Source organism: Acipenser ruthenus, chromosome 38, assembly GCF_902713425.1.
Source record: "Acipenser ruthenus chromosome 38, fAciRut3.2 maternal haplotype, whole genome shotgun sequence".
Classification (NCBI taxonomy): Eukaryota; Metazoa; Chordata; class Actinopteri; order Acipenseriformes; family Acipenseridae; genus Acipenser; species Acipenser ruthenus.
Genome location: NC_081226.1, coordinates 3303850 through 3330352, shown reverse-complemented (window position 1 = coordinate 3330352; position 26503 = coordinate 3303850). Strand labels below are relative to the sequence as shown.

Here is a 26503-nt window from a genome sequence, read left to right as displayed (position 1 = left end):
TACTGTTAAGGCACTAGATTATCCTTTCATCTCTATACAACCCGGGGTAATTTAATGACACTTAAAACCTGTCTTGTAACATTTTCTTTCAATGAAAGTGCAATTCAACACAGCTTTAAAAATTCCATCTAAACGGTGGAATAATTTCAGATAATATACATTTTTATACATCTAAATGCTTTCTTTTCATCAATATTGGTGAAACTGAGATTATTGTTAAGTGTTATTTACAAAACTCAAATGGAACCTATTGCAGCTGTCTAAGTAAGAACCCGATTGGACAGAACTGCATTCCGTAGGCGTAATCAAGACACGTCAGTCTCATTTGAATAGTCTATGTGGTCCCTCATGAGTCACACATGATCTTGTTAGCTATGCACTATGGCTAATCAAGATGGTATTAAAACCTGGAATTGGAGGAAACATTCTATGTTTTATGTTTGGTCTGGTTTAAAAGAGTAGCTACAAATCCAATTTTCTGCCACGTTTTTATGATGTTTGTAATTTGCAGTTACTCAAGTACAGTTTGTTTGTTTTTTGTCCGTGTTCAGGTGCTTTCACCTGAACCCCGGAGCTGCTCTGCAGTTCTGGTTGCCTGCCATAGATGTAACCCAGGCTTCATCAGCCAAAGTCTTTTTATAGAATTAAGAGCCTGGGCCATTGCATGGTCTTCTACTTTGGAACCCCGTTTCCTTTAGTTTAGTGGCAGTACTCTGCTGTGCACAATACTTGAGTAATTGCAATAAGAACCAATGAGAAGGATTGCAGACATCACACAAGGTAAGGAGACAGTATCTGCTTACTCTTAATAGAGACTGCAATTGCATTGCAAAGGACGAGCTTAGATAATCGCAGTAAAACCTGCAATAGCTGAAACTGCTGTGCTGTTAAGAACACAGCGATCCACACGTATTTAAAAGGAGTCTTTACACCCATGTTAAATAACGCAGCATTACCATAACAAAGTGCCAAAGTATAAAATGACTGTGAATTGCCTGACAAAACGTGATTCGCTCGATCATGTAGCAGAGTGCATGTGTTTTATTTTATCTTGCATTGCTTAAGGTGACTTTAAATAACTGTGGTTGTGTAATAATCCTTGTAGCAGAAGGAATCTGTGTTACTGCCATTGCACCTCCTGGACTGTGCTACACAAACAGTATTCACAGCACAGAGGGTACAAAGGAATCGAGATCACCCAATTGTATTCTTTGGAAACTAAAATGTATTTATTTTGAAACTCATTTTATTAGGGTTTCCATTTCAAGCCATGATTATCTTTTTGGTTTTGTTTGTGCACTATGTTGAAAAAAAGTTGTGGGGGATATTGTTAACTGGTTCATCTCAGTAGAAAGATCAACTGGTCTGTGTAGAAGCATTCCATTTGTAATGATCAGCTGGTCTGTGTAGAATCATTTCATTTGTAATGTGCTGCAGAGAAAGCAAAGGGACCCAGTGGCTTCTATTTGGAAAAAAAAAACCCACCATAGGACTGTTTTTGAATAGTGTTTGTAAATATTCTCTTGCAGTAAATGCTGCTTGAAACTTGAGCTTCTAATGAGCTCTTAAGTAGTTTTCATGAACTCCAAGCCTAATATAATTAGTTTACAAGGACTAATAACATGTCCGTGACCAAACATTCAATAAACTAGAGTGTTGGCAATAGGGTCCTGTGTGCCTGCCTAAAGTATTAGTGTCATTTTACAAAAAAATGATTTTTTTTGTTATGTCTTAAGCCAATTCAGTGCTTATGTTAACCCTTATCGTACTGATTCTTTTGTCGATCTAAAGAATGCAAATTTTAAGTTATGTAATTCCAAAAGGAACTCTTAGGTATACATGTGAACAGGACTTTTTTTTTTTTTTTTTTTTTAAGCTTGTATTTTGACAACGGGAAGTCCTGTCTGTACTTTTAAGAACCCTAAACAGTGCTCAGATAAAGCAGGATGTTGAGGGCCTGCCAGAGCAGAACCCCCTCACCCCCCACACCCCCGGTCTGGTGTATGCCAGTCTTTCATGAGAAGCTTTGAAACGAATAAACTTTTGTTTTTTGAAAAATTCCTCTCTCTTCAGTTTGTCAAATAAGAGCTTAATAAATATGCTTGTCAAATCTAGGTGTTGGTATATTGTGTCTAGAAACTATGTATGTTGTGCAGTGATATAAGCATTATACAATCCTATGATCTGCAGTGGAACTTCTGTTCAATACTACTGTGAGCAATGAAAAACACATACTAATTCTGAGCACGTCATTTATTATCCCTGCAGGGTGTAAATGATTAGAAGGAGTTCTAACAGAAGAAACAGTAATACATAGAACGTGTGAAATGGATGTACAGGTAAGCTCGGCAGGGACTCTCCTCTAAGGTTGTAACGATCAGAGTAATGTGGTCATTTTATTTATCTATTGCATTCTCATGTGGCCAGTTAGGTTAAAAAAAATAACCACTGGAGTCATAATGGGTCAATTGCAACGAACTTGCAGAGTTAGTACAGAGCTGCGTACTAAGTTGCGTACTGGCTAGTACGGTACTATCTCGGGATCATCCCCAGCTGCGTACTTAGTTAGTACCAATTGAATCGAAAAAACAAGCGGAACAAAGTTGGAGACTAGCTGATCCCCAGATTTAGTACGGTACTAAGGATCAAGCATTGTTGTTGTTACCAAACAGGAACTGAAGGGGGCTCTGAATCATTCTTTCATTCATTATCAGAACCGCTTCATCCTTTTACAGGGAGCCAGACACGGCGCAAGGCGGGGTGGCTCTGAATCAGAACATTTGAAATATTAGTACCAGTAATGTATGTATTTTATGATATTATGAGCTAATAATCATTTTTACAATGTTACAAATAGGCCGACATTTATATATAAATATGAATTCGTCTCTAACATATATTTATATGTGTGCACGTAATATCTATTTTTAAAATTTATTTAAGATATATATGCATGGTAAAATACTCCCTATCAGGGCACACGGACTGCCTGTAAAATACTCAGCCAAGTGCAATGCCATGACATAAACTAGCAAAGCTGGTTTTTGACACTCAACACACACGGGCTGTTTCGACACCGTTCTCATTGGACCACAACAAGTACAAAACAGGGAAGGGGTGGTATTCCGAAGAAGTAACATAGATAACTTCACCCTGAGAAGAGCACTGTTTATTTTATTTTTCAATGTGCCCCCAGGTCCTACTACGTAAAATAACACTTAACTCACATTCTACCCACCGTGTCCCTACACCTCAATATCCCTGCTCGCCCCTAAGAACCACCAGTGTGGAGTCCCATCAAATTAAAGGGAATGAAAAGTTTGCCAGTACATTCTGGGACTTTCACATGTCTTTCACTAATCCATTTAGTACTGTAGCGTTTCACGCAGTAAACAGAAAAGAAGGAGACAACACGCTGCTTCCAGGTTCAAGGCTTTATTTAGGCTTTTTCAGCACCATACTGAACACACTACCCTATCCACTTACTCTCGACCAAACCACAATCAGCCTGCAACGCCCCGTTTTATACCCTAGCCCCGCCCCTTTATGTTAATCGAGTGCCAGAGCGAACAGCTATCCCATTGGTCCTCAGCCGTACACCAGGACCAATGGGCACACACAAACAACAGCCAATGACAGGGACCAGGGCGCACCATGCGTGCAGGATAGCTCGCAACTACAGGTAATACAGATGGGGGGAGAGGAACACAGTACAGTGGCATTAACATCACAGACAGTAGAAACAAGAGGGAATACATTACGCAAACAATACACAGATCGCTACAGTACGATACTAAAATTCTTAGTCCATAGCAAGAGTTAGACTAAGTTAGTCCCGTACTTAGTATCCTCTAGAGGGCAGCAGCGGTTATTTTTGGGCTCGTTGCGATTGAGACCTTTTTTAGTACGCAGCTGGTGACTAACTTCTGCCTCCAAGTTCGTTGCAATTGGTATTTAACTTGGCTCATCCCCAGTTAGTACGCTGCTTTCAGTTCGTTGCAATTGACCCGTGAAGAAGATCTACGTTTAAGATGAGTTTCTCAACATCGTTGTTCCAGTCCTGAGTATGAAGAAACTACGTCGCTGCGTTAGCCATTGTAGCCAGTTGATTCTGTAGGAGCTGGAATGGCTTCAGTTGCCCCATACATCGACTCATACGTCTTCCAGGGCAAACAGAAGCTTCGCCAGGGACAGACAGGAGTGGGTGGCTTTAACGAGGCACATTGTCCACCTGAAAGAGAGATCAACAACAAAATATATTTCTGGGTTTCGCAGTGTGTTAACGTAACTGCAGAAGACAGACTGTAAATGGATGATTTAGTGAATGTGGCTGATCGGAGCATTGCTGCAGCCTTCTGGTAATTTACTGTGCTTACATAACCTGTATCTGGTAGAACAACGACGTTGCTGTGCCTGTGCAGAAGTGTCGGCAAGTTAAATGCAAGTATGATCTGCCAGTTTGAAATGTGCACAAAAAGCCGTTCATTTTTACTTAAATATGTTTGATGTCATAAAAATGGCTTTCTTTTTGTACAGGGATCCCTTTATATATTTATCTTATATATATATATATATATATATATATATATATATATATATATATATATATATATATATATATATATAATGAGAACATAATTTAGATCTTTAATATCATAATAATAAAAAAAAACTACAAAATGATATCGCAAGTCTACTGGAAGCCTATAACAGGAAAGTATTTCATTTTAGATTTAGAAATGTCACAATTTTTTTGTTAAGTATATGGAAAACTACAAAGCGGTATGTAATTCAATATGATAACTTAACATTATTCAGCAGGTTTCATTCGACTTTATGAAGTTAGTTCATTCTATAGGGTGATGCAAATCTTTTAACCATAGCTGTAGGTACATTGGCAGAAGAAACTAAATCAATAACAAATAGTTAGCAGAGCTCCTTCCAGTCCAGGGCAGGCTTGAGTCCTGGAGACTGAACTGCTCCCTTCCACAAGCAAAGGCAGAGTCCTAGAGACACCCCTAATGCTGACCTGAACACAAAGTACTGGCCCTGTGTGGTGAATAGGACGACACTAATATCCACTGTCTGTCTGGAGGCTATGTAATTGAGACCACTGTGACTTGAGCTGATTCAAACCCATGCCTCTCTGAATCTGTGTATGAAAGTAACATGGTATGAAATGTACAATTCAAATGTGTTGAATTACATCTATATCTGAAGCAGCCTTTGTGTGTAGGTCAGCCTCTTCTCATAAATGCAAAAACCTCCTGATTATGTTCCTGGTGTAGCAGGCAGACTGCATGCAAACTAGTTTTTTTTTTTTTTTAAACAGTGTGCTTATTCATAAGGTGCTTTAGTGAGCAGACTTTGTGGGACCAGCACACAAAACATGCAAATAAGAATACAGAGGAAATGCAATTTGTATTTTGCCCCTTTTTTACAACTTGAAAAGGCTGTTGGAGAAGATCTGTTCAGAGGGGACATCTGTACAGACAGGAGACATTCCCAGCAGCAAACGGGGACAACCGACTTCCACTCTGTACCCCTGCACTGAGTGTGAGAAGAGTTTCATGCAACTCCAGACCTTTTGCAGACACCAGCGAGTTCACAAAGGATTGAGCCCGTACCACTGCACTGAGTGCGGGAGAGTTTTCAGCCAGCTAGCAAACCTGAAAGTGCACCAGCGAATTCACACCGGAGAGAAACCGTACATAATATTTACAGTGTCATATGTTATGATATTTAATAACAACAATAACAATGTCGTTAATTTATATATATATATATATATATAGAGAGAGAGAGAGAGAGAGAGAGAGAGAGAGAGAGAGAGAGAGAGAGAGAGGTTCTGTGGTGGGTGTTTAATTTATAGGTACTTTATTTCCGTTATAGAGTACACCACTGAACTGGAATATGACACTCAAAGGATAACCTGTACGGAAAACACAGGTAAGCCAAACTGGAGGATTGATCCCAAATAAAAGTATAGCGTTTATTTTTTTCATGAACATCAACATTTTATTCAGTTGTACTTTTTTTCCTGAGGTTTTGTCCTCCTTTTCATGAGTTCAGTAGTGGGGCGGTACGTTGGTAGCGATGCTCCAGTTGATTTGTTACCAAGGAAGGACATGTGGAGCTCCTGGGTGTAAAAAAAGGCGATCGGCTAGGCAGGGGGATTGGAAGACACTCCCTGAACTTCGCTTCAGCTATTGCAAGGGAGGGAAACGTGGGGTGAAATCATTGGACTCTTAGTTTAAAATAAATATACAGGGCTGGCATGAATATTGTAGCGATCGGTGTATTATGTTTGCGTACTGTATTCCCTCTTGTTCCACTGTCTGTGTGCTGTTAATACCGCTGTATTGTGTGTCTCCCCCCCCCCACCCCAGTCTGTATTACCTGTAGTTGTGGGTTCGCTCTGTCCCTGTGGCTGTGCGAGCTATCCTGTACGCATGGTGTGCTCTGGCCCCTGCCATTGGCTGTTGGTTGTGTGTGCTCATTGGTCCTAGTGTGTGGCTGGGGACCAATGGGATAGCTGTTCGCTCCGGCACCCGATTAGCATAAAGGTGCGGAGTTAAGTTATAAAAGGGGGCATTGCATGGTCATTGTGTTGTTCCAGGGCAAGCAGCTAGAGCAGTGGGATTCTGTAGGGTGCTGAGAGAGATCTTAAATGAAGCTTTGAATCTGGAAGCAGTGTGTTGTCTCCTTCTGTTCTGCCTACTGCGTGAAACACTACAATATATTCACGCTGTGACTTATCTAGCTGACGTAGAGTTCTGGAATATGGTACAAACTACTGTACTAAACCACTTCCCTTTTAGAGTCACTTTTAGACTCATTTATTCAAACGTTGTGACACTTGTCGATGGTGAAACTTGGTTGCAGAGGCTTTGCTACTTAATGCGATCATTTTCAATGTATTCTTTGCTTCTGACGAGCAGCTGACCAGGGTGGAGATATCCAAGCTAAGCACAATCACTGCAGGTGAAACAGGCGTCAGTCATCCCTGACGCTATTGTTGAGTTCGGGTCCCAGTATCTCCGCCCCACTCGATCACAGCACAGCTGCTCAGAAACAGCTTAGAAACTGAAAGTGGCCAAACGTGTGGCTTCATGGTGATGACAAACACCAGTACCAGTTCTAAACAGGGAGTGATTTTATGACGGTATTTTTGCGAGTAAAATAAAGGAGCAACCTTCCCACGTCACGCAGGAAATTCACTGTGTTCGGATCAGAAATGACTGCTCTTTATCTTACAGTTACAGACCAGGAATTTCACTCCTACCCCTGCCCTCACTGCGAGTTCTCCTTCACGGGAAAACACTATCTGGAGAAGCACTTAAAGAGTAGACACCAGGATGAGCTCCCCCCGGAGGAGACACGGCACAACTGCACTGTGTGCAGGAGGGGGTTCAGTCGCCTGGGACACCTGGAACAGCACCAGCGCACTCACACCGGAGAGAAACCCTATCACTGCACCGTCTGCGGGAAGAATTTCACCCTCCTGGGCCAACTGAAAGCCCGCCAGCGCATTCACACCGGTGAGAAACCGTACCGCTGCGTGCAATGCGGGAACAGCTTCAAACACTTGATCAACCTGAAAACGCACCAGCGCATTCACACGGGGGAAAGGCCCTACCACTGCCCCGAGTGCGGGAAGTAGTTCCGGCAGCTGGGAGACCTGAAGAGCCACCGGCGGATTCACACCAGAGAGAGGCCCTATCACTGCACCGAGTGTGGGAAGGGCTTCAAGCAGCGGGGGAACCTGAAAACACATCAGCAGCTGCACACCGGAGACAAGCCCTTTCACTGCACTCCGCTCCACTGCCACAGGAGCTTCAGTCACCCGCATCCACCCGGATCACCGGATCACATGGCGGGGTGGTCGGAGTTCATTTACACCAAATTACGTTGTGTTTAATACAGATCTTTTTCATATTTTACAAACCATTGCATCGCCTAGAATTTTAAGAATTGAGACATCATTTTAAAAACTATATGAACATAATTTAGATATGTTATTTAACCATCAAGTAATCTGAGAAACTGCAAAATGATATCGCAAATGTCTACCGGAAGCCCTAATAATAGTACAGTATTTCATGTTAGAGGAAGGAATGAGCCAAACGTGTCTTTGGTGTTGTACTGGAAGAGGAGAAAACTTACAGTTGCTTTGTTTTTACCCTTCTTTGCTTCGCCAGGAAGCAGCCCTTGTTGGTTTTCCAGTTAGTATACATGTCCTAAAGGGAAGCTGCAGACAGACACCCACGCTTCCATCCTCTCTGAAACTCTCTGGAAACAATGTTACTCAATGTGGACTAATGTCACTCATTGTAAAGCTATTCCCTGGTTTAAGATTTTATATTGAATAATGTTTGGGCTCAACGTGCACTCATTTCAAACACCACTATCATTACTTATGTATTTATTTATTTTTGTTCCAAACACAACTGGGTCAATTGCAGCTGATTTAGCAGATAGATCATCTGATAAATCAGACTAAACAAGATCTCGATTGCAGCATCATACCAAATCAGATTCGTGATGATCCTGTTTAAGTGGATTAACTTACCGGTAGTACTGTCAAGGATAAGACTAACCTAGTACCTATTGCATTTTTTTGCATTGGCAGAAGAAACAACATCAATAACAAATAGTTAGCAGAGCTCCTTCCAGTCCAGGGCAGGCTTGAGTCCTGGAGACTGAACTGCTCCCTTCCACAAGCAAAGGCAGAGTCCTAGAGACACCCCTAATGCTGACCTGAACACAAAGTACTGGCCCTGTGTGGTGAATAGGACGACACTAATATCCACTGTTTGTCTGGAGGCTATGTAATTGAGACCACTGTGACTTGAGCTGATTCAAACCCATGCCTCTCTGAATCTGTGTATGAAAGTAACATGGTATGAAATGTACAATTCAAATGTGTTGAATTACATCTATATCAGAAGCAGCCTTTGTGTGTTGGTCAGCCTCTTCTCATAAATGCAAAAACCTCCTGATTATGTTCCTGGTGTAGCAGGCAGACTGCATGCAAACTAGTTTTTTTTTTTTTTTTTTTTTTTTTTTAACAGTGCGCTTATTCATCAGGTGCTTTAGTGAACAGACTCTGTGGGACCAGCACACAAAACATGCAAATAAGAATACTGAGCAAATGGAACTTGTATTTTGCCCCTTTTTACAACTTGAAAAGGCTGTTGGAGAAGATCTGTTCAGAGGGGACATCTGTACAGACAGGAGACATTCCCAGCAGCAAACGGGGACAACCGACTTCCACTCTGTACCCCTGCACTGAGTGTGAGAAGAGTTTCATGCAACTCCAGGTCTTTCGCAGACACCAGCGAGTTCACAAAGGAGAGAGCCCGTACCACTGCACTGAGTGCGGGAGAGTTTTCAGCCAGCTAGCAAACCTGAAAGTGCACCAGCGAATTCACACCAGAGAGAAACCATACCGCTGCACCGAATGTGGGAAGAGTTTCAGACAATCTGGGACCCTGATAGAACACAGCCGAATTGACAGCAGAGAGACTCTGTACCACTGCGTTGAATGTGGGCTGCGGTTCAGGTATGCCAAGGCCCTCAAAACACACTAGAGAACTCACACAGGAGAGAAACCGTACCTCTGCACCGAATGTGGGAAGAGTTTCAGAGAACCTGGGACCCTGAAAGAACACAGCCGAATTCACAGTGGAGAGACTCCGTACCACTGCGTTGAATGTGGGCTGCGGTTCAGGTACGCCAAGGCCCTCAAAACACACCAGAGAACTCACACAGGAGAGAAACCGTACCTCTGCACCGAATGTGGGAAATGTTTTAACCAGTGGGGTACCCTTCAGAAGCATCAGAGAAGTCACGTAGACGAGACCCCGTATCGATGCACCAAGTACCACCAGCACATTCACACAGGAGAGAAAGCGTATCACTGTGCTGACTGCGGGAAGAGTTTCAGACACTCGAGTTCTCTGAAAACGCACCAGCGAATTCACATGGGAAAGACTCCTTATCACTGTAGTGAATGAGGGAAGAGTTTCAGGCACTCCAATGCGCTGAAGAATCGCCAGGGAATTCACAGAGGAGATCTTCCTATTTAAGGGATCTAAATTCCTGCGGTTCTGTAATTTGTCCTGGAAAAAACACGCTCAATTTCAGATCCAAGTTGTTTTGCCTAATATTACTATTGAAAAATATTTTTGGAAAAATTAAAATAAATAAATAAATAAATAAGTGGTGAAAACAGTGATTGGTAATAGGAAGCAATGATTATTTAAAGAAAATGGAAATGTGGGTTATCAATTTTTCATATTGTGGTTTGTTACTGTGTTCTGTTTAACCTGAGTTTGGAAAAATCCATGAATTTGACATTTTCTATTGCCGGCATGACCACTAAACATCACACCGACCAACAGGTTATCCTGTAGTACTGCGGGCAACTCGGGTGTGCAATTTGTATCGCCCTGCACCCTGGATAACAAGATTTGCCGTTATACTTTGTCGGTTGGACAAGTATTGGACAATTATTTTTCCTATGTTGGTTCTGTTGCTAGAAGGCAGAAGCTATTTTTATATTTGAATGAATCCCAAGTACTGCAATCACAAATTTATTTTATAAATAAATAAATCCTGCAAGTTATAGTCTACTTTTTTGTGTTTTGTACGACATGGAGGGTACAAGTAGATTTTTGTAGCATTTTGTCCCTCGGACAAGGTTTTTTCAAAAATTGCACACCCCTGGCAACTGGTGTTGGTGTGAATAAAAGATCTGTCCTTCTATATCAAAATGTGTTCTGTATAATATTATGTTTTATGTTATTTAAAGTAAACCTTTAACTAATTGTATCTGCTGGCTGCTTGTACACCAAGAGCTCAGACAATAAAACACAAGCACTCATATACTGTAAATGATATTCCAGTCTATACATGTATGAGAAGTTTCCTTCGTTTCCCTGATGAAATGGTAATGTTCTATACCGAACGACCAGCCCAAGTACGTCACACAACTACGAAACAATCAACTCCTTTTTACAAATTTGACCCATTCTGAGTTAATCTACAAGATGCCAAGAAGATTTTATAACGAGAGATTATAGATAACATTTTTCTTTTTTCATATACAATTAAGATGTTCCTGAAAGATGTATCCTTCACCATATTTTCATGGTGGACCACCATCACAAAGCATTTTCCAGAGGTAGGCTGTGAACTGTGCATTATATGCAGAGTCACTCACAATAGGACATTGATTTAACATCTCATACGCAGGACGGGACGCGGGGAGGTGAGGTGACTTGCTCAGGGTCGCACAGTGAGTCAGTCAGTCAGTGGGCAGAGGTGGGATTTAAACCGGTGACCTTCTGGTTATAAGCCCTGGACTTTAACCACTGGACCACACTGCCTCCTAAAACTCACACTAGCCTTGCAACTTTCTACAATATTGTTTCAAATGACCAGGAGCCAGGAGTTTGATGTTAAATCCATTGTTCCTGCCCTATAGCTGGTAGAACTCCTGTATAATATCAGTTGTGACTTTATTCATGCTGTGATAAGTGCAATTAATTGTTTACTAGGGGCCTGATTAATCAAGCACCTGGTAATTTCAATAATATACCCCAACCAGTGGATTTCTGCAGCAGTGTGGAGTAGTGGTTAGGGCTCTGGACTCTTGACTGGAGGGTCGTGGGTTCAATCCCAGGTGGGGGACACTGCTGATGTACCCTTGAGCAAGGTACTTTACCTAGATTGCTCCAGTAAAAACCCAACTGTATAAATGGGTAATTGGTTGTAAAATAATGTGTAAAAAAATTATGTAATTGTATGTCAAAAATAATGGGATATCTTGTAAATTGTAAGTCGCGTCTGCGAAGAAATAAATAATAAAAATAATAATATTTTCTGCTTCCCCACCCCCAAAAAAAGACAACCAAAGATTTGAATTCCCATGTTAATAAACATACATGACGTTTATTTGATCACAGGACATTATTAGAAAAAAGGGGTCTTCTAGAGACCACTCATGCACAAACACGCCCAACATAATCTGGAAAAACCAAATTAAAACAAGGAAAAATAAAAAGCAACAAAAAACTTTTTTTTTTCCTTTTAAAACAAAAAGGTCTGAAATATCATAACAAACAAGCATTTTAATTATATACAAAATGGTCTTCCTTTCTTCTCCTGCACCTTCTCCGTGTTCTGGATGTAATCAGAGTCTGGAGGCTGGTTTATCGCGTCTGTTCAACTGAGGAAAGAGAAGGGATTCAATTGAAATGCATGGAACTGCAGTGAAATGAAAGTGAAAGGAAGTGGATTATTTTAAGCGGACTGGGGTACACTGAGCTGAAAGTTACTGAATCAAATTGAATCCAAGGAATTCAGAAAAACAAAAGAACAATGCAGCAGGTAAATGTTTCAGCTGTTGCTTTTAAAAACACTGCACTATATTGAAGTGAAGTGAGTGGAAGTGAACGATACAGAAGTTGTGATAAAATGATGTGTGTTGAATTAAAATTAAGTATGTTATGTCGGTGTCTCCTAGTATAAGAGATGTCCTCTTTGTGTAGTTTGGAGCGAGCCTCACCAGTACGTGATTTATAATGGACTTGCTGAATTGAATTGCAATGACGTGTGGAAGAGGAAGGAGGTACTCACTGTAGGAGGAGATGTCGATCTCGTCAGGAAGCTCGCTGATGTTCACTTCAAACCGGTCCTGCACGTCGTTCAGCACCTTGGCATCGTTCTCGTCTGACACGAAGGTGATGGCCAGGCCCTTGGTACCGAACCGACCTGCCCTCGCCACCTGTGTGTGAGAGGGAGGGGCAGGAATCAGGATCTACACAACTCACTTCACTACACTTAGCCTCCGCTAGATCTGTGTAACTTGGGATCTCCATGTGGGCAATAAAGTCTGAAATCACCAGCAGAAATGCGGTCCTTTTAGATATTGAGACAGTGTGACCCTTATTGCCCAGGGTGATTTATTTCCTGTAATTCGATAGGATAAGTAGAAATGAATACATTCTGAACATTGTAAATAATTACAGCGAGCCTGGCTCATACCCGGTGGAGGTAGGTGTCGGAGTCCTCGGGCATGTCGTAGTTGAAGGCGATGTTGACCCTCTCAATGTCCATGCCTCGACCAAACAGGTTTGTGGCCACCAGGATCCTGCGCTGGAAATCCTTGAACTGCTGGTAGCGGGCAAGCCTGCGAGAGAGACACACACATGAGTTTGTAGTGTTTGTAGGGACTCTGCATCGCCTCCCATGAAGTGTAGATTTACTGTTTTAAACTCCAGAATGGGCATGGATAGCCACCACAATAATGACAGCTGCTGCTAAAGTAAATGTAAAATACACTGGGCTCCGAAAATAGGGATTTTGCTTGGTACTTCAAAAATATCATCTCAAAAAGACGCGCATGGTTGTGGTGAAAACATGGGACTATGCTTTGACAGATTCTTTTTTAACACAGATTTCTTTAAAAAGATATTTTCCATGTTCACAATATATGTTTTAACATTACAGGGTAAAGGCCTATATAAGACAGACTCTGTATGTTACTCCTGCCTGGTGGGGGCTGTTCTGACCCGGTAAGCACTCACCTCTCCTCCTGGGGCATGCCTCTGTGGATGGCGATGGCAGGGAAGTTCTGCTCCACTAACAGCTGGGCCAGCGCCACACACCTCTGCACAGACTTCACAAAGATCACCACCTGGGAACAACACACACAGTCAGATATACAGTACTGGCACACCCTCTTGAGCAGTTACAGCATTGTGTTTAGGGAGAATCTCTTCAGACATGTTTGCCACAGTTCTATTGCATTTTGTATTTCATACTTAGAATAAGTAGCTTCATTTGTCATTTGAATTGATGTTTTTTAATTTCCCTTACTGTATTACAGTGTTTTTGTAGTTATTCCGAGTTTTCAACTGTGCCAGACCATTTACTCTACCTTTAAGACAAGAGTAGGCAGATGGGGCTGGCATAGTGGAAATGTCATATTGTCACATTATTTAAATAGCATGAGGAAATATGTTAACTCAAGATTGGAGCAACATAACCCAAACCATTCAGAATGATAACAAACACAATACAACAGTAAGGGGGGGGACATTTTAAACCAGTTAGCCATTAATTAAGCATGTGGTTCTTTGTGCCAGTGTCCACATGCATCAGATAAGCCAGAGCACGTGTGGGTGCAGCTCCAGAGCCAGCCCAGAGCTTTGTCTCCTCACCTGGTTGAACTCGAGCACGTCCAGCAGGTCGAAAAGCTTGCGGTTCTTCTCGTTGTCTTTCAGCTTCACATAGTACTGCTGCAGCCCGTGCAGGGTCAGTTTCGTCTCATCATCCACAAAGATCTCCATGGGCTGGGGAGGGAGGGGTGACAGGGAGAGAGGAAAGGCAGGGTTAGACTGCAACACCCCCCTCCCACTGCACAACATACAGGATCTACACTGTCCTCCCTCAACCCCTCCTGACACACACGCATCTCAAAGGGCTAAGGGACAGGAAGAGGAGAAGCCGTGTTAAACTGCAACCCCATCTTCCTGTCTTGCAATAAACGTGGGGCACTGTCCCCTATCACTCTCAATCAAACCCTCAGACAGACACCCTCAGAATTGCAGTGCACTCCTAAGCTTTTCAGCTTTTAAATCAAGTTTGTCATCTTTTGTTTTCTTCGTATCCCTTGTTAAAGCAGACCCTAATCTTTGATTTGTAACTTTAAAATTTGCAAAAAAAAAAAAGTAGTTTCTAAAATACAGAACCCCACTTCCTGAAGGGTGCGTCCTTGTCGGCTGGTCAAATGGTTGAATAAATAAAAATCAAGGAAAAAGAACATGATTCTGCAGTTTAAAAACCAATCATTTGAAATTTTGGAGTTACAAATATATACATTACAGAGGCACATTTTAATAAATATGTCCCTGTGCCTAGAAGAATGTTTATTAAATTCAATGAATCACTTGTCTGGTGGGATAGTGGTGGGAGTGATACTAGAAAACATTACGCTGTATGAAACTGAAACAGGCAACATTTCTAAGGAATAAAAGTAAGGATTTATAAAAACAACATAAAACTGAAATGTGATGAGAATTTGGGGGTACATATCTTGAAACATACTGCTGCCTACAGCAAGTTGCTTCCACAGTTGAATCACATAAAATAGAGATCAGCTGAGTCAGATTTAGTTCTTGAGAAAGGTCTGCACCTTTTCCCTCCAAAAAAGGCGAGTGGAGCAGTCAATAGAATTCAACTTTGAATCAGCATTACTGTTCAGTACTGTTTTTAAACACTGGGTCAGATTCATTATGATGCATTCAGTACATGCAGTTTGTAAAGCTCGTGCATAAACAAAACCAAATTATCTAACACATAATGATAGAAAACTACCATGATACATCTTAACTGCATGAAGGACTAATAGTTACATAACTGTTACTCAGACAATGGATTTTTAATAGTTTCATAACATTCGAATTGTTTTATTCCTCACTGAAAATTCCTCTTTTCAATGTGTTTAAATTAGGGCCTGCTTGGCTAATTCATTAACATGTAGTTAAACTTTAAGCTAAAGCATGTATGTAAAGCAAATGATAAGATGAAACTAGTCAAAGCAGATAAGTGTTTTGACTTGGCCTTCATCAGTGCAAGCTGAAATGTTTTGTCTACTTGGATAAACAGCAGTCTTCTGAGGATGCAATATATACTCACTCTTTCTACCTGTGCATAGCAGCTTGAGCTCTTCCAGGTATTACAATAAAGCAGACACTAAAATTGGAATACCTCTTATCGTGTGTAACTATATCATTTAAAATAAGTGATTCTTTTTGCTTGTACGAACACTGCTCTGTCAAAAATTTAATCACATACTACGATTCATTTTAAAAACGGCCTGAGGTTTAAAATGGAAAGCTTTAGGCTCTCAGCTCTCAGCCTGGACTGTCTCAAAGTGCGCCGCAATGAGGATCTTATTAAGACCACAGAATGTAAAACCTGGACTGGCTCAAACCGCTCTGCATATTGTTTAAATTAAAAAAGGATAAATGATCCTGTAGAGGTCAGTCTGTCAGCAGCTGGCACCCCCACACTGCCAATCTATCTGCCACTCCCGGTCTCTGGTGCTGTGGTTCCCGGAGCCTCTCCTGCTGCTGTTCTTCAGTTCCACCACTGGATGGCGCTGGTCACAGGCACTGCATGAAGGAGCTGCAGTTTCCTTTTTCTCACCACTGAGGTTGAAAGCAGGAGGCTACTCTGTGTGTGCAGCCCCTTATGGGGAGTTTTATCTGCATTTATATTTTGGATCTGGAAATGGGCGGATCATGTGCAGGGTTTTATTTTATTTCTAACACTAAAGTGTTTCAAGTGCGTAGAATAATGTGAAATGGAACTGAGAGGACAAAAAGTTGTGATTTAATCAAATTATAATCCTACATGTTACTTAATTTTTTTTTTTTAATATATAAGGTTTTTGACTTACCCTCCTGTCTTTGTTGCATTGCATTGCTTTATTATTATTTTTTTAAAGCTGATCTGAGTGTCTTCCTTCTTTACATGTCGAAAAAATAACTAATAAAAAAAAAAACTGCAACATCGCTGCAGGATAAATGACAGGTGGGTGAGGGGGAGGAGAAAAAATAAAACTGAAATAAAAATAAAATAAAAAAAATGCTTCCACTATGGTGGTAATGGCGAACCCAGCAGTACAGCAGCAGACTGAAATTCAGTTGGATCCATCCTATTTTGCACGCAGTTCCTGTTATTTTTTTCTCTTTTCCTTTCCCGAAAAATAAAATCTTCCGCATCTTATCCCTCCCTGACAGTAAAGCACCATCTTCCCCGCGCAGTCTTGCCGTTTAAACCCGCGCTTCAGACGCTAAACTCGGACCAGAGCGATCACAAATTCTTTGGAGAAGTTAGTTTTTTTTTGTTTTAATTCAGACAAATCATCTGTAGCTCTTGTGGTTGGGTTTTGTGATGCATTAAATTACGAACATCCGATTATGTGTTTGTTTGCATGGAGGTGATTGTGTTTCTTAAACACCACTGCAGAAAACGATTGATACAACCATCCTGACCAGTTCTGAGTTTAAAGGTACCAGGCAAGTAGAAACATTTTAGCCAATGCTAATCAGGGTATAATTATATCAGGTTTGTTAATTTCAAGTTGGAGAGAAAAATCACAGTCCAGAATTCTCTAGATATGAATGTGTATTGCAATGTGCTATTGCAGTTTAGCTGTATTCTGAAAGGTGGGAGAAAGAAAGCCTAACGGACAAGAGAGGAATCTAATTTAATTTGAATTCAGATGATAAATAAAAGGTTGACCTTGAACGCTGTAGCCCTCATTGTTACAGCTTTTGGCCCATATTACCACCATTTTACAAAGTGGTATTTTTTTTTTTTTTGTAGGTTAGTTTGTAAGGGATTGAGACTGCATACATATGTGTTGTTTTGCAGGCCCTCCTTGGAAATGAGATACAGATCTCAAGGGATCCAGGGCTTTCCTGCTCCCCATGAAATCTACTGTTAACAACAAAGCAAGCAAATATGCACTGACGTTGGGTGTAAAAGTTTAGTAGTTGTAGTAAACTAAACTTAAACATGCACTTGCTTATACTTGAGAACAATGACGGGTTCTCACCCTTGTTAAACAATTAGAATGTGGGGGTACTAGAGTTCCCCATCATTTCTATAGATGGATGGGATGGAAAGCGTGTTTATACTTTTTTCTCTGATTTCTATTTATTTTGTACATGCAGTGAAAGCACAGTCAAAGTTCCCCACAGAACTGAACGTCTAAAATATATTTCTTGGTCTGTCTACTTGACAAGGAGTTCCCCTAATAAATCAAGAAGTGTCTGAACTTGAGAGAGGACACTGGTACTCAGCAGATTAAGACTTGGAGCTCTGCAGTAATAGCGTTGACAACTGGAATATTTGCTTTCCGTCTCTGTCAGAAAGCTGGTGGTTTTGTTGCCACACACCTTAATTAAGATTTTAATGAGTCAGTGGCAGTGGAGACTGCTCACTGGTTTTCAAGGTACTGGTCATGTGGTGTTAATGGGATCAGTCGTTTTTGATGCAGTGGTGTTTGTAAGGACTGGGTATGTCCCAGATGCAGTGGTCTTTTAGGAACTGCATGTACTGATGTCAAACAGAGCAGGGTCTGTTTGAAATCGTCATTACTGATTCAGTATGTTGTAGCAACAGTGTTTTTGAGGATTGTCAGAGCGTACTGATTGGGGTTTTAACGGCCGGGCGTATTGATTTGGCATTGCCTTGAGGTTTTGTTTTAAGAGGGTGGGCGGTACTGATGCTGTCTGGGGCGGTAGCAGTGTTTAAGAATGAGTCGTATAGATGCTGTTTAGCCCAGTTGCAGTGGTATTTTAAGGACTGTGCTTATGCTGATGTTGCATAGGCCAGTTAGTGTTATTTTAAAGGACTGGGAGTACTGACTCAATGGTATATTAAAAATAGGGCCATACTGATGTTGTATAGCCCAGTTACAGTGGTATTTTAAAGACTGTCCTTATACTGATATTGTATAGGCCAGCTGCTGCAGTTATTTTAAAGGACTGGGTGCACCATCGCGGGTGGGTTTTAAAAGGACTTGGCATACTGATGCAGTGGTGTTTTAAAGATTGGGCTATACGGATGTTGTAAAGCCCAGTTGCATTGGCAGTGATGGGAGATCTGGTGCCGCTCTCTCTCTCTCTCTCTCTTTGGGACCCCAGGGCTGTGTCTTCCTCAGGCAGGCAGACTGGGCGCCGGGAGGGGATCAGGGCAGGAAGCAGCAGGGGCTCCCGTTCTGAGTAAAGAAGCTAGAAGGGTATTTACATCTTGCATAAACTTGCGACACACGGGTCGGATCTCCTTGCTCAGGGTGGCGCTGAACATCATCACTTGCTTCTCGTGGGGGGTCATGCGGAAAATCTCCTGGACATCACGGCGCATGTCTGAAGGTGGAGAAGAGAAAGAGGGGGGGGGAGGTTAGTGCGTGACCTGGGATTTCTGGGTAATGTAGTCTCCCCACTCCGTTTTTCCTTTTAACTCTACTGGTGTTGAGGTTTACTGAACACACGGTTTGTGGAAAGAGGAGGTTAGGAACTTCTCCCTAAATGTTCTAAATATTTTAGTTCGCTACCATTTTGGATTAAACTGACAGTACTGTACCTTGGTTTGCAGTTAAATAAGTCATTGTGTTTAGCAAGCAATTGATCCAAAACGGCACCCAGAAAGAATTACAAACAGTCTCATGCTTGTATAACCTTGTCTTACTTTAAGTGACTATACAATGTGTAAAGGAACATGCTTTCATAATTTTCTAAATAATAAATATACTTCGCTTTTGCATTTCAATTCCAATTTATGTTCTCTGTTGAGTTATGATGTTCCAGTATATAGGGCCAAAACGTGACATGCTTTTTTCCATTACAGGACTTCATCACATAGCGTTGAATATAAGCCTCTCTGTGGGTGTGCAATTTTCAGTGTGCGTCTAGGAGTCTCAGTGTCTCCTCACCCAGTTGTTCCAGCATCTTATCACACTCATCCAGGATGAAGTGTTTGATGTGTTTCAGGTTGAGGCTCTTGTTGCGCGCCAGCGCTAGGATCCTTCCCGGAGTCCCCACCACAACATGGGGGCAGTTCTTCTTCAGCACCTCCTCGTCCTTCTTGATAGACAGGCCGCCAAAGAACACAGCCACCTAGAAGGGAAAAAAACAGCAATGCTTAGACACAAACTCAACTGAACTGGCTTTCAACACAACTGGAACTGAACAGGGTGGCCGTGGCAGAGGATGTGAAATTGAATTACCTTGACAGTAGGCATGTACTTTGAGAATCGCTCGTACTCCTTGCTGATCTGGAATGCCAGCTCTCTTGTGTGACACATCACCAGCACAGACACCTGCAGAACAGAGACAGACAATAGAGTTAGTTCAACACGAGCTGCATGGGGATTCAATGAATACTACATTCAAACCAAGTTAGGAGCAGCGACGAGGAAAGGCTACAGCCTTGTGATTGACAAGTCCTAATGTATTTGGAAATTGGAATGTAACTAATGTGCAAAATGATAGTAAATTAGTTATGCTGACCGGGGGGCCTGAAAATATTCTCCATTATTCTTGGGTTTATTTTCCTGTTCACTGCTCATCAGAAACCAGACTTAACTCACCCAGTTTGTTAATCATCTAAGAATTTTTTTTTAGTTGCAGGCACACAAGCTTAAAGCTTTCTAGCCACTCTGAACTAAACTGTTCTTACTATTTGCACGGGAGTCCAAAGAGTTTGCTTTATCCCTGGTGTTCATGTTTGTGTACATGCCCTGCCCTTCTGGAGTTTAGAATCTATACATCATTGCAGTCAAGGTCTGTGTTAGAGTGTGCGTCTCAGGCTGTATCAGTGGGAAGAAGGCTCTGTCTGTCTGTCTGTACTGGAGTGTGTAGTAAGGAGACTCTGTCTGTCAGTATCGGCTGCGTACCTGCCCGGTGACGGGTTCGAGCTGCTGCAGGGTGGCCAGCACAAACACAGCCGTCTTCCCCATTCCAGACTTGGCCTGGCACAGCACATCCATACCCAGGATAGCCTGCGGGATACACTCGTGTTGTACTGCAGAGAAAGAGGATGGAAGAGTGGCAGTCAGTGACACGAGACACGCAAGCACACACACACATACATACGACAGCCAGCGGGATATGTTTGACATGGACTGCATAAAGTGAAGGAGATCAGGTAGGATTTTTTTTGCTAAAAATGGTCACGATTATCTTAAATCTTTTCAAAAAGCCATACCACTGCAAGGATGGAAATAAGCCTCCTATTGTGTAACAGCTTTTCACCCATTCCAGGTTATAGTATGTGTTGATTGGCCCCAGGGAATAGGCAACAAGCTCAGGTGTGTCTTATTACACTTCGTAAAACCAGGAATGGATCAAACTGCTACGCAATGGGAGTCCATCCCTGGCCAGACAATAATTAGAAGTGTATCGACAAATCTGTTTTGCCTTGGATGACTGTCAGAAACACGATTACCACTGATAACACAAATCTCAATGTGAACTTTTTAATACAATAAATAATCAAGACTAATTCTCTATAACAGTCATTGATTATTCCTCCATTATTGTTCCCTGTCTCACCCTCGGAGGGGTGCTCGAAGCCGCAGTCCACAATGGCTCTGAGCAGCTCTGGTTTGAGAAGGAAGTCCCTGAAGCCAGAGCTGTGGATGGACACATAGGAGCCCTTTACGTCCTTCTTGGCAGGCAGGTCCACAGCGTCCCCGCTCCCAGCGTTCTCCACCTCGTCATCTTCATAATCCAGCAGCTCATTGTCAACGTCGTTCTCAGCCATCCTGACCTAGTGCTGAAGAAAGAGTGCGAGGGGCACAATCAGGATCCTAATCCAAAATCAAACAGGAGTGATAGAAACCAGACTCCTGTTGCACAGCAGTTTCACCCCTTCCAGCTTTTACTACAAGATTGTTAGCCAGTGTATAGGTAACAAGCTCAGGTGTGTCGTATTAAACTCATAGTTAAAACAGGAATAGATCAAACTGCTCTGCAATAGGAGTCCATCCACGGCCATACAAATATTAGGAGTGTATCAACAAATCGTGACATATCACATGGTAACAGAGGTTGCAATTTTTGTATTTTCAGGCACAGTGTGGCTCATTGTAGTTCACCAAATGGTTTGTGAAGTGAGTTTCATTGTGGTATGAATACATACTATCTCATTTGTCTTTTAACGTATCATTCAAAAGCAGGCTTGTTGTTGGTTATTATCACTACAAAAATGTACTGCTGGTAGTTTAACATCAGAAATCTAAATATTTATATTTTATTTGCGTTATGTTTAGAAAAGGAGAAATTGGTAGCTGTATTAGGAATGTGTTTTCTACTGCGCTAAATCAGCAAAAATCCTACTAGCAGCAAATGCATCGGTAAATACTAGTATTTTTACAACACCCTTATTCCATTCATAGGTGCAGTACGTCACCCAAAAACTCAATTTATAATGCAAAAAAGCTGCGATTATATATTTCCTTATTTTATATTAAACTATACTTATACCAACCAAAAAAAAACACGTCACTATTTCGTTGCAGCACGTCCTTTATTAATGACGCCATACCTCCATTAAACAAATAAGCTTATAAAATGAACACAAATAAAAACTGGAAATACACAACTCGTTCGATTAAGAATATGTGCCGGTTTATTTTAAGAGGTTTCCTGTACAACCGACATGAAGGATGGCAAAGATTCTCAGAGATAGTTGTGTTATAATGTCGTATTAAATGGAGCGAGAACATCGTCTATCTCGCTTACTAGAACCACAGCAGAGGGCAGTCTTTTAATTTCATTAAAAGCCTTTAAATAGGCGCAATTACAATTAGTGGACCAAAAGGGGAAAGGACGGGGTATTAATTCTTAAATTCGGGGCGGTGCTATCACAGCAATACTACAATAAAATTACCTTTACTCTCGAATAAATCTTCGCTTCGTCTGTTGCGTCGCTCGGCGGCTTTTCTGTTTTTTTTTTTCACAACGTCAAGGCGAGCGCGAGCCACAGCTTAGGACCCGGCTCTGCAGAAAGACGGCTAACCAGCTGCCTGATCAAAACATGCCTAATAAATAAACCACTTTAGCCCCGTCCATTAAGTTAATCATTCACAGATACACATATATTACCTTGGTTCCTGTGCTGTGTAGTCATTCAAATGTTTATTTTCAATAAGTGCGCAATGTATTTATCAGCAAAAACATCAAATGTATTTTTATCCACCACTTAATATAAATTATTTTCTCACTTTGCTAGGGGATGTAGCTTCCCTTAGTAACCCTTTATAAATAAAAGGGCAGCAGTGTGGAGTAGTGGTTAGGGCTCTGGACTCTTGACCAGAGGGTTGTGGGTTCAATCCCAGGTGGGGGACACTGCTGCTGTACCCTTGAGCAAGGTACTTTACCTAGATTGCTCCAGTAAAAAAAAAAACAACTGTATAAATGGGTAATTGTATGTAAAAATAATGTGTTATCTTGTAACAATTGTAAGTCGCCCTGGATAAGGGCGTCTGCTAAGAAATAAATAATAATAATAATAATAAATAAAAAGCGACTGTTTTGAGGAATTTTTTTAAGCTGTAATTAGTACGCCAGTGCAGCAGGTGGAGTTCTGGTAGCATATAAACAGTTTTCTCCGGAGCTTTGGAAAACGTGACGCTCCCATTCTATTTCCAAACTTCATGATGCCCATGTGTATGTTGTTAGATTGACTTAATCAAGTTAGAAGAAACTGTGTTTTAACATTATATACAAGAAGAGGCGTCGGTAAAGACCAGGTAAGCTGCAGTATTGTTGGGTGCGTTAGATCTTACTGTTGTGTATTTGTAATATATTAATGTGTTGTTATTATTAATATCTCTAAGCGGTATGAGAATATCTAGTGACAGACGGATCATATCATTATACCACCGTAGTAGCAGTGATTAAAACCTTATTTCTTTTTTTGTTTCTGTGTAACTTACTCAGCACGGTTTTAAAATCAATTTTCTGATCGCACATTACTAAATAGCAATATTATCCCTGACTGTGATTTTTACATTACTTGGTAAATGCATTGTAATTTCTGCTTCAAGCAGCTACATCTAAATAATAACACCCTAACTCTTCCACGAGTGGTGCACTTCCATTTTCTCAAATGTTGTTGCAAAAAGTGTATTTTCATTTTTTAAAATCGTGATATCTGGTGTATAGGTAACAAGCTCAGGTGTGTCTAATTAAAGTCCCCTAGTAAAACCAGGAATGGATCAAACTGCTTTGCGACGGCTCACTGTAATAAAACTCAAAACGGCACACTTTGAGCTGGAGAATGGGGAATGAGTGGTATTGATTTAGGTCTGTAATTGTTCATCTTGCTGTACTCGCTCTGGTATTGACGATGCTGTCTCGGCTGCAGCGACGGGGAGGATGGACACGACTTCCTGTTTCCATGGAGACGCGGATTTCTGCCCGGAGTGCGGGTCCGTCCTGCCGCTACCGGGACTGGAGGACAAAGTGACGTGTCAGCGGTGTGCATTCGCCATTGACGTGCGCGGTGAGTACCTGCATGCAAATCTGCTTAGCAATAGATATGTCTGTTAAGAAGAAAAAAAACTGACCATATGAATCTGTATATTTCACACACTGGGTCACTGTAGCATGCCTGCTTGATATTATAACCTGCCCCCCTTTCTGTTTCAGAGTTTGAGGTTCATGTTATCAAGTCCTCAGTGGTGTTTAACAGCCTGGAGTCTTCCTCTGCTGCCATGGAGACAGAGGAAGAGGTAGAAAAGGGCCCTGTGGTGAGTCAGCCTCTTTAGCCAATCATTTCCAGGCTTCTCCACAGAAGTAAGGCTGGATATAGGTTCAGTTAGGTAGCACAGGGGTTTCTAACCGTGGTCCTCAACCAGGAATTCAATGTTTGTTTCAAATGTGCACGGCTGGTTTCACATCCCTTGATCAGCACAAATCCTGGACGATCTAATATTCAGGATTAATGCTAATCTGGGTGTGTGAAACCAGCCAACATTGATGTCCAGAGAGAGCTCTCTGAGACTTTAAACAGTCTAGAGTCAATGTTCATCTCGAAACAGCGGGAGCGACTGCAGACCACTGAATTGACCCGCAGCACAGGAAGTGATAGGGGGTACCGCCCAGGAAGTAGCAGCGCTGTGAACATTCTGTAAACCATCCCTAACCAATGGAAAATAATCAAGAACCACAGGATTAGCGAGGGGCCCGCTAGCAATGCTGCTAGTGATAATAAGAGGTAAGAAATGCATTTTAAAAGCTTGTGTGTGTTCTGTGCAGATTGATCGGAAGTGCTCTCGCTGTGGTCATGAAGGCATGGTGTATCACACGAGACAGATGAGATCCGCTGATGAGGGACAGACTGTCTTCTACACCTGTACTCACTGCAGGTAACGAGCACACCTACACCACACAGGCAATAGCGAGCGCTCGGCTGGCAGGTGCTTCCTTCATTTGCCTGTTAAGCCTGCACAAAGTAGTGCTTCTGTTTTTCAGGGAAAAGTCTATTTGATTTACATGATGTTCAATGAAAGATCTAAATTATGTTCATATTTGTTTGCTTTTTTTAAAAAATTCTAGGTGATGCAAAACTTTTGGCCATACTATATATTATACTTCTAAATTAATGTAATTTTTCTTCATTCGTTTTCAGATATCAAGAAAAAGAAGATTCCTGATCGTCATTTTTCTGTTTTTCAACATGCTTTGTATTGTTCACTAAACAACTGATCAGTTCTGAAATGTAATCCTGTGTTTTTAGCAGACTGATCTGGGAATCAAATGTACTGTCAGAGACCCAGCATGCATCCTCTGTGTTTTGTAGGTGCATCCCATGATCTTGCACATGGGAAATTTGTCATTTATTTGTAAACCCGGTGTTCATCTAAACAGAAACAGCAGTAGAAAATGATGCAAAACATGTACACGCGTGATAAGATATTAAACAGGTAAGAAACTATGGCTTATATTTTCAAAGCGTTCGATTCTAATGTTACACAACATGCAGTGTTGTCAGATCACCCCTTCTGATTTGAATTGTATATAAAGTTTTTAGTTGGCTGTACAGGTTTTCTGTTTTTTTATTTTTTCTTTGTCTTTGGCTCTTCTCATAGGACAACAGGCAACAAATGGCCCACGATTGATTGGATCTGTTTTCTGCCCATCAGCCAGTAGCTATGACAACGTCAGCCAGTGTTCTACAGGCACTGTCTGAAAGTAACTGCTAGTTTTCCCTTCCTATGTCTTTTGACATTTCTTGGTGTTTCCCAGCTAACTACTGGGGGACTTTAGACACAGAAAACAAAGAGCTGGATCCAGCCCAAACCTCATTCCTCGAGACTGAAACACCCAGGTTAATGCATGAGGTTTCACAGCCATGTGTAACAGCCAGGGCCTCTCATGTTGTGAATGTGTTTTGGAAGCTGTACATTAAAATGGTGGTGCTGGTGCCAAGCATTGAAGCTTCTAGATTTCATAATCTTAACCCATCTCATTTACCCCTGATCCCTAAGGGAACACATGATTGTAATAATACTAATTTAAATGAAATGTATTTATTTTAAGGCAGTTTAGCTGGTCTGTGTCTTCCTCACTCATGTAGATCCATAATGATCTCTGAGGAAAAATCCTCATTAATTCATGTTTGTTTTTTTAAGTCTACAGATTGTCAATTCATGGAATGCTTAATGATTTAGAATATGTTTCAAAAGTTGTTTTAGGCTTTTCTTTGATTTGTACATCATCGAACTTATAAAAAAAAAGTCTATACCAATGCATATATCCACATACTAAAATAAAGTTCAGTTATTTTAACTATAGCTAAATGACAGTCTGTTACAGAAAACAATATATATGCTTATATTACAAATGATGTACCTGTCCTCAGGTTATACTAAGTGACATTTACATGCCAACCCTACAGATTAAGGAGC

At 41.3% G+C, this 26503-nt stretch overlaps 3 protein-coding genes across 4 annotated transcripts; 2 read left to right on the top strand and 1 right to left on the bottom strand.

Annotated features, from left to right (window-relative positions):
* Positions 1 to 7237: 7237 nt before the first annotated feature.
* Positions 7238 to 9593, top strand: LOC117433857 (zinc finger protein 239-like). Its single transcript, XM_059008841.1, has 2 exons — positions 7238 to 7659; positions 9194 to 9593. Exons 1-2 carry the CDS (start codon positions 7238 to 7240, stop codon positions 9591 to 9593), a joined length of 822 nt encoding a protein of 273 aa, XP_058864824.1.
* A 2331-nt stretch (positions 9594 to 11924) lies between these two features.
* On the bottom strand, positions 11925 to 22606 carry LOC117433968 (spliceosome RNA helicase DDX39B). Its single transcript, XM_034056443.3, has 11 exons — positions 22480 to 22606; positions 21141 to 21363; positions 20483 to 20610; positions 19814 to 19906; positions 19520 to 19703; positions 18835 to 18953; positions 14232 to 14363; positions 13596 to 13705; positions 13054 to 13198; positions 12646 to 12793; positions 11925 to 12235 (listed from the first exon to the last, which is right to left on the bottom strand). The coding sequence occupies exons 2-11, from the start codon at positions 21349 to 21351 to the stop codon at positions 12219 to 12221; spliced, it is 1287 nt and encodes a 428-aa protein (XP_033912334.1). The 5' UTR covers positions 21352 to 21363; positions 22480 to 22606; the 3' UTR covers positions 11925 to 12218.
* A 584-nt stretch (positions 22607 to 23190) lies between these two features.
* On the top strand, positions 23191 to 26050 carry LOC117433991 (DNA-directed RNA polymerase I subunit RPA12). 2 transcript variants are annotated; one of them, XM_034056473.3, is made up of 5 exons: positions 23191 to 23341; positions 23959 to 24096; positions 24243 to 24343; positions 24852 to 24961; positions 25225 to 26050. In XM_034056473.3, exons 2-5 carry the CDS (start codon positions 23970 to 23972, stop codon positions 25247 to 25249), a joined length of 363 nt encoding a protein of 120 aa, XP_033912364.2. In that variant the 5' UTR covers positions 23191 to 23341; positions 23959 to 23969; the 3' UTR covers positions 25250 to 26050. The 2 variants fall into 2 exon arrangements, with proteins under 2 accessions (XP_033912364.2, XP_033912365.2); XM_034056474.3 differs by having other exon boundaries at positions 23199 to 23361.
* The last annotated feature ends 453 nt before the right edge of the window (positions 26051 to 26503 follow it).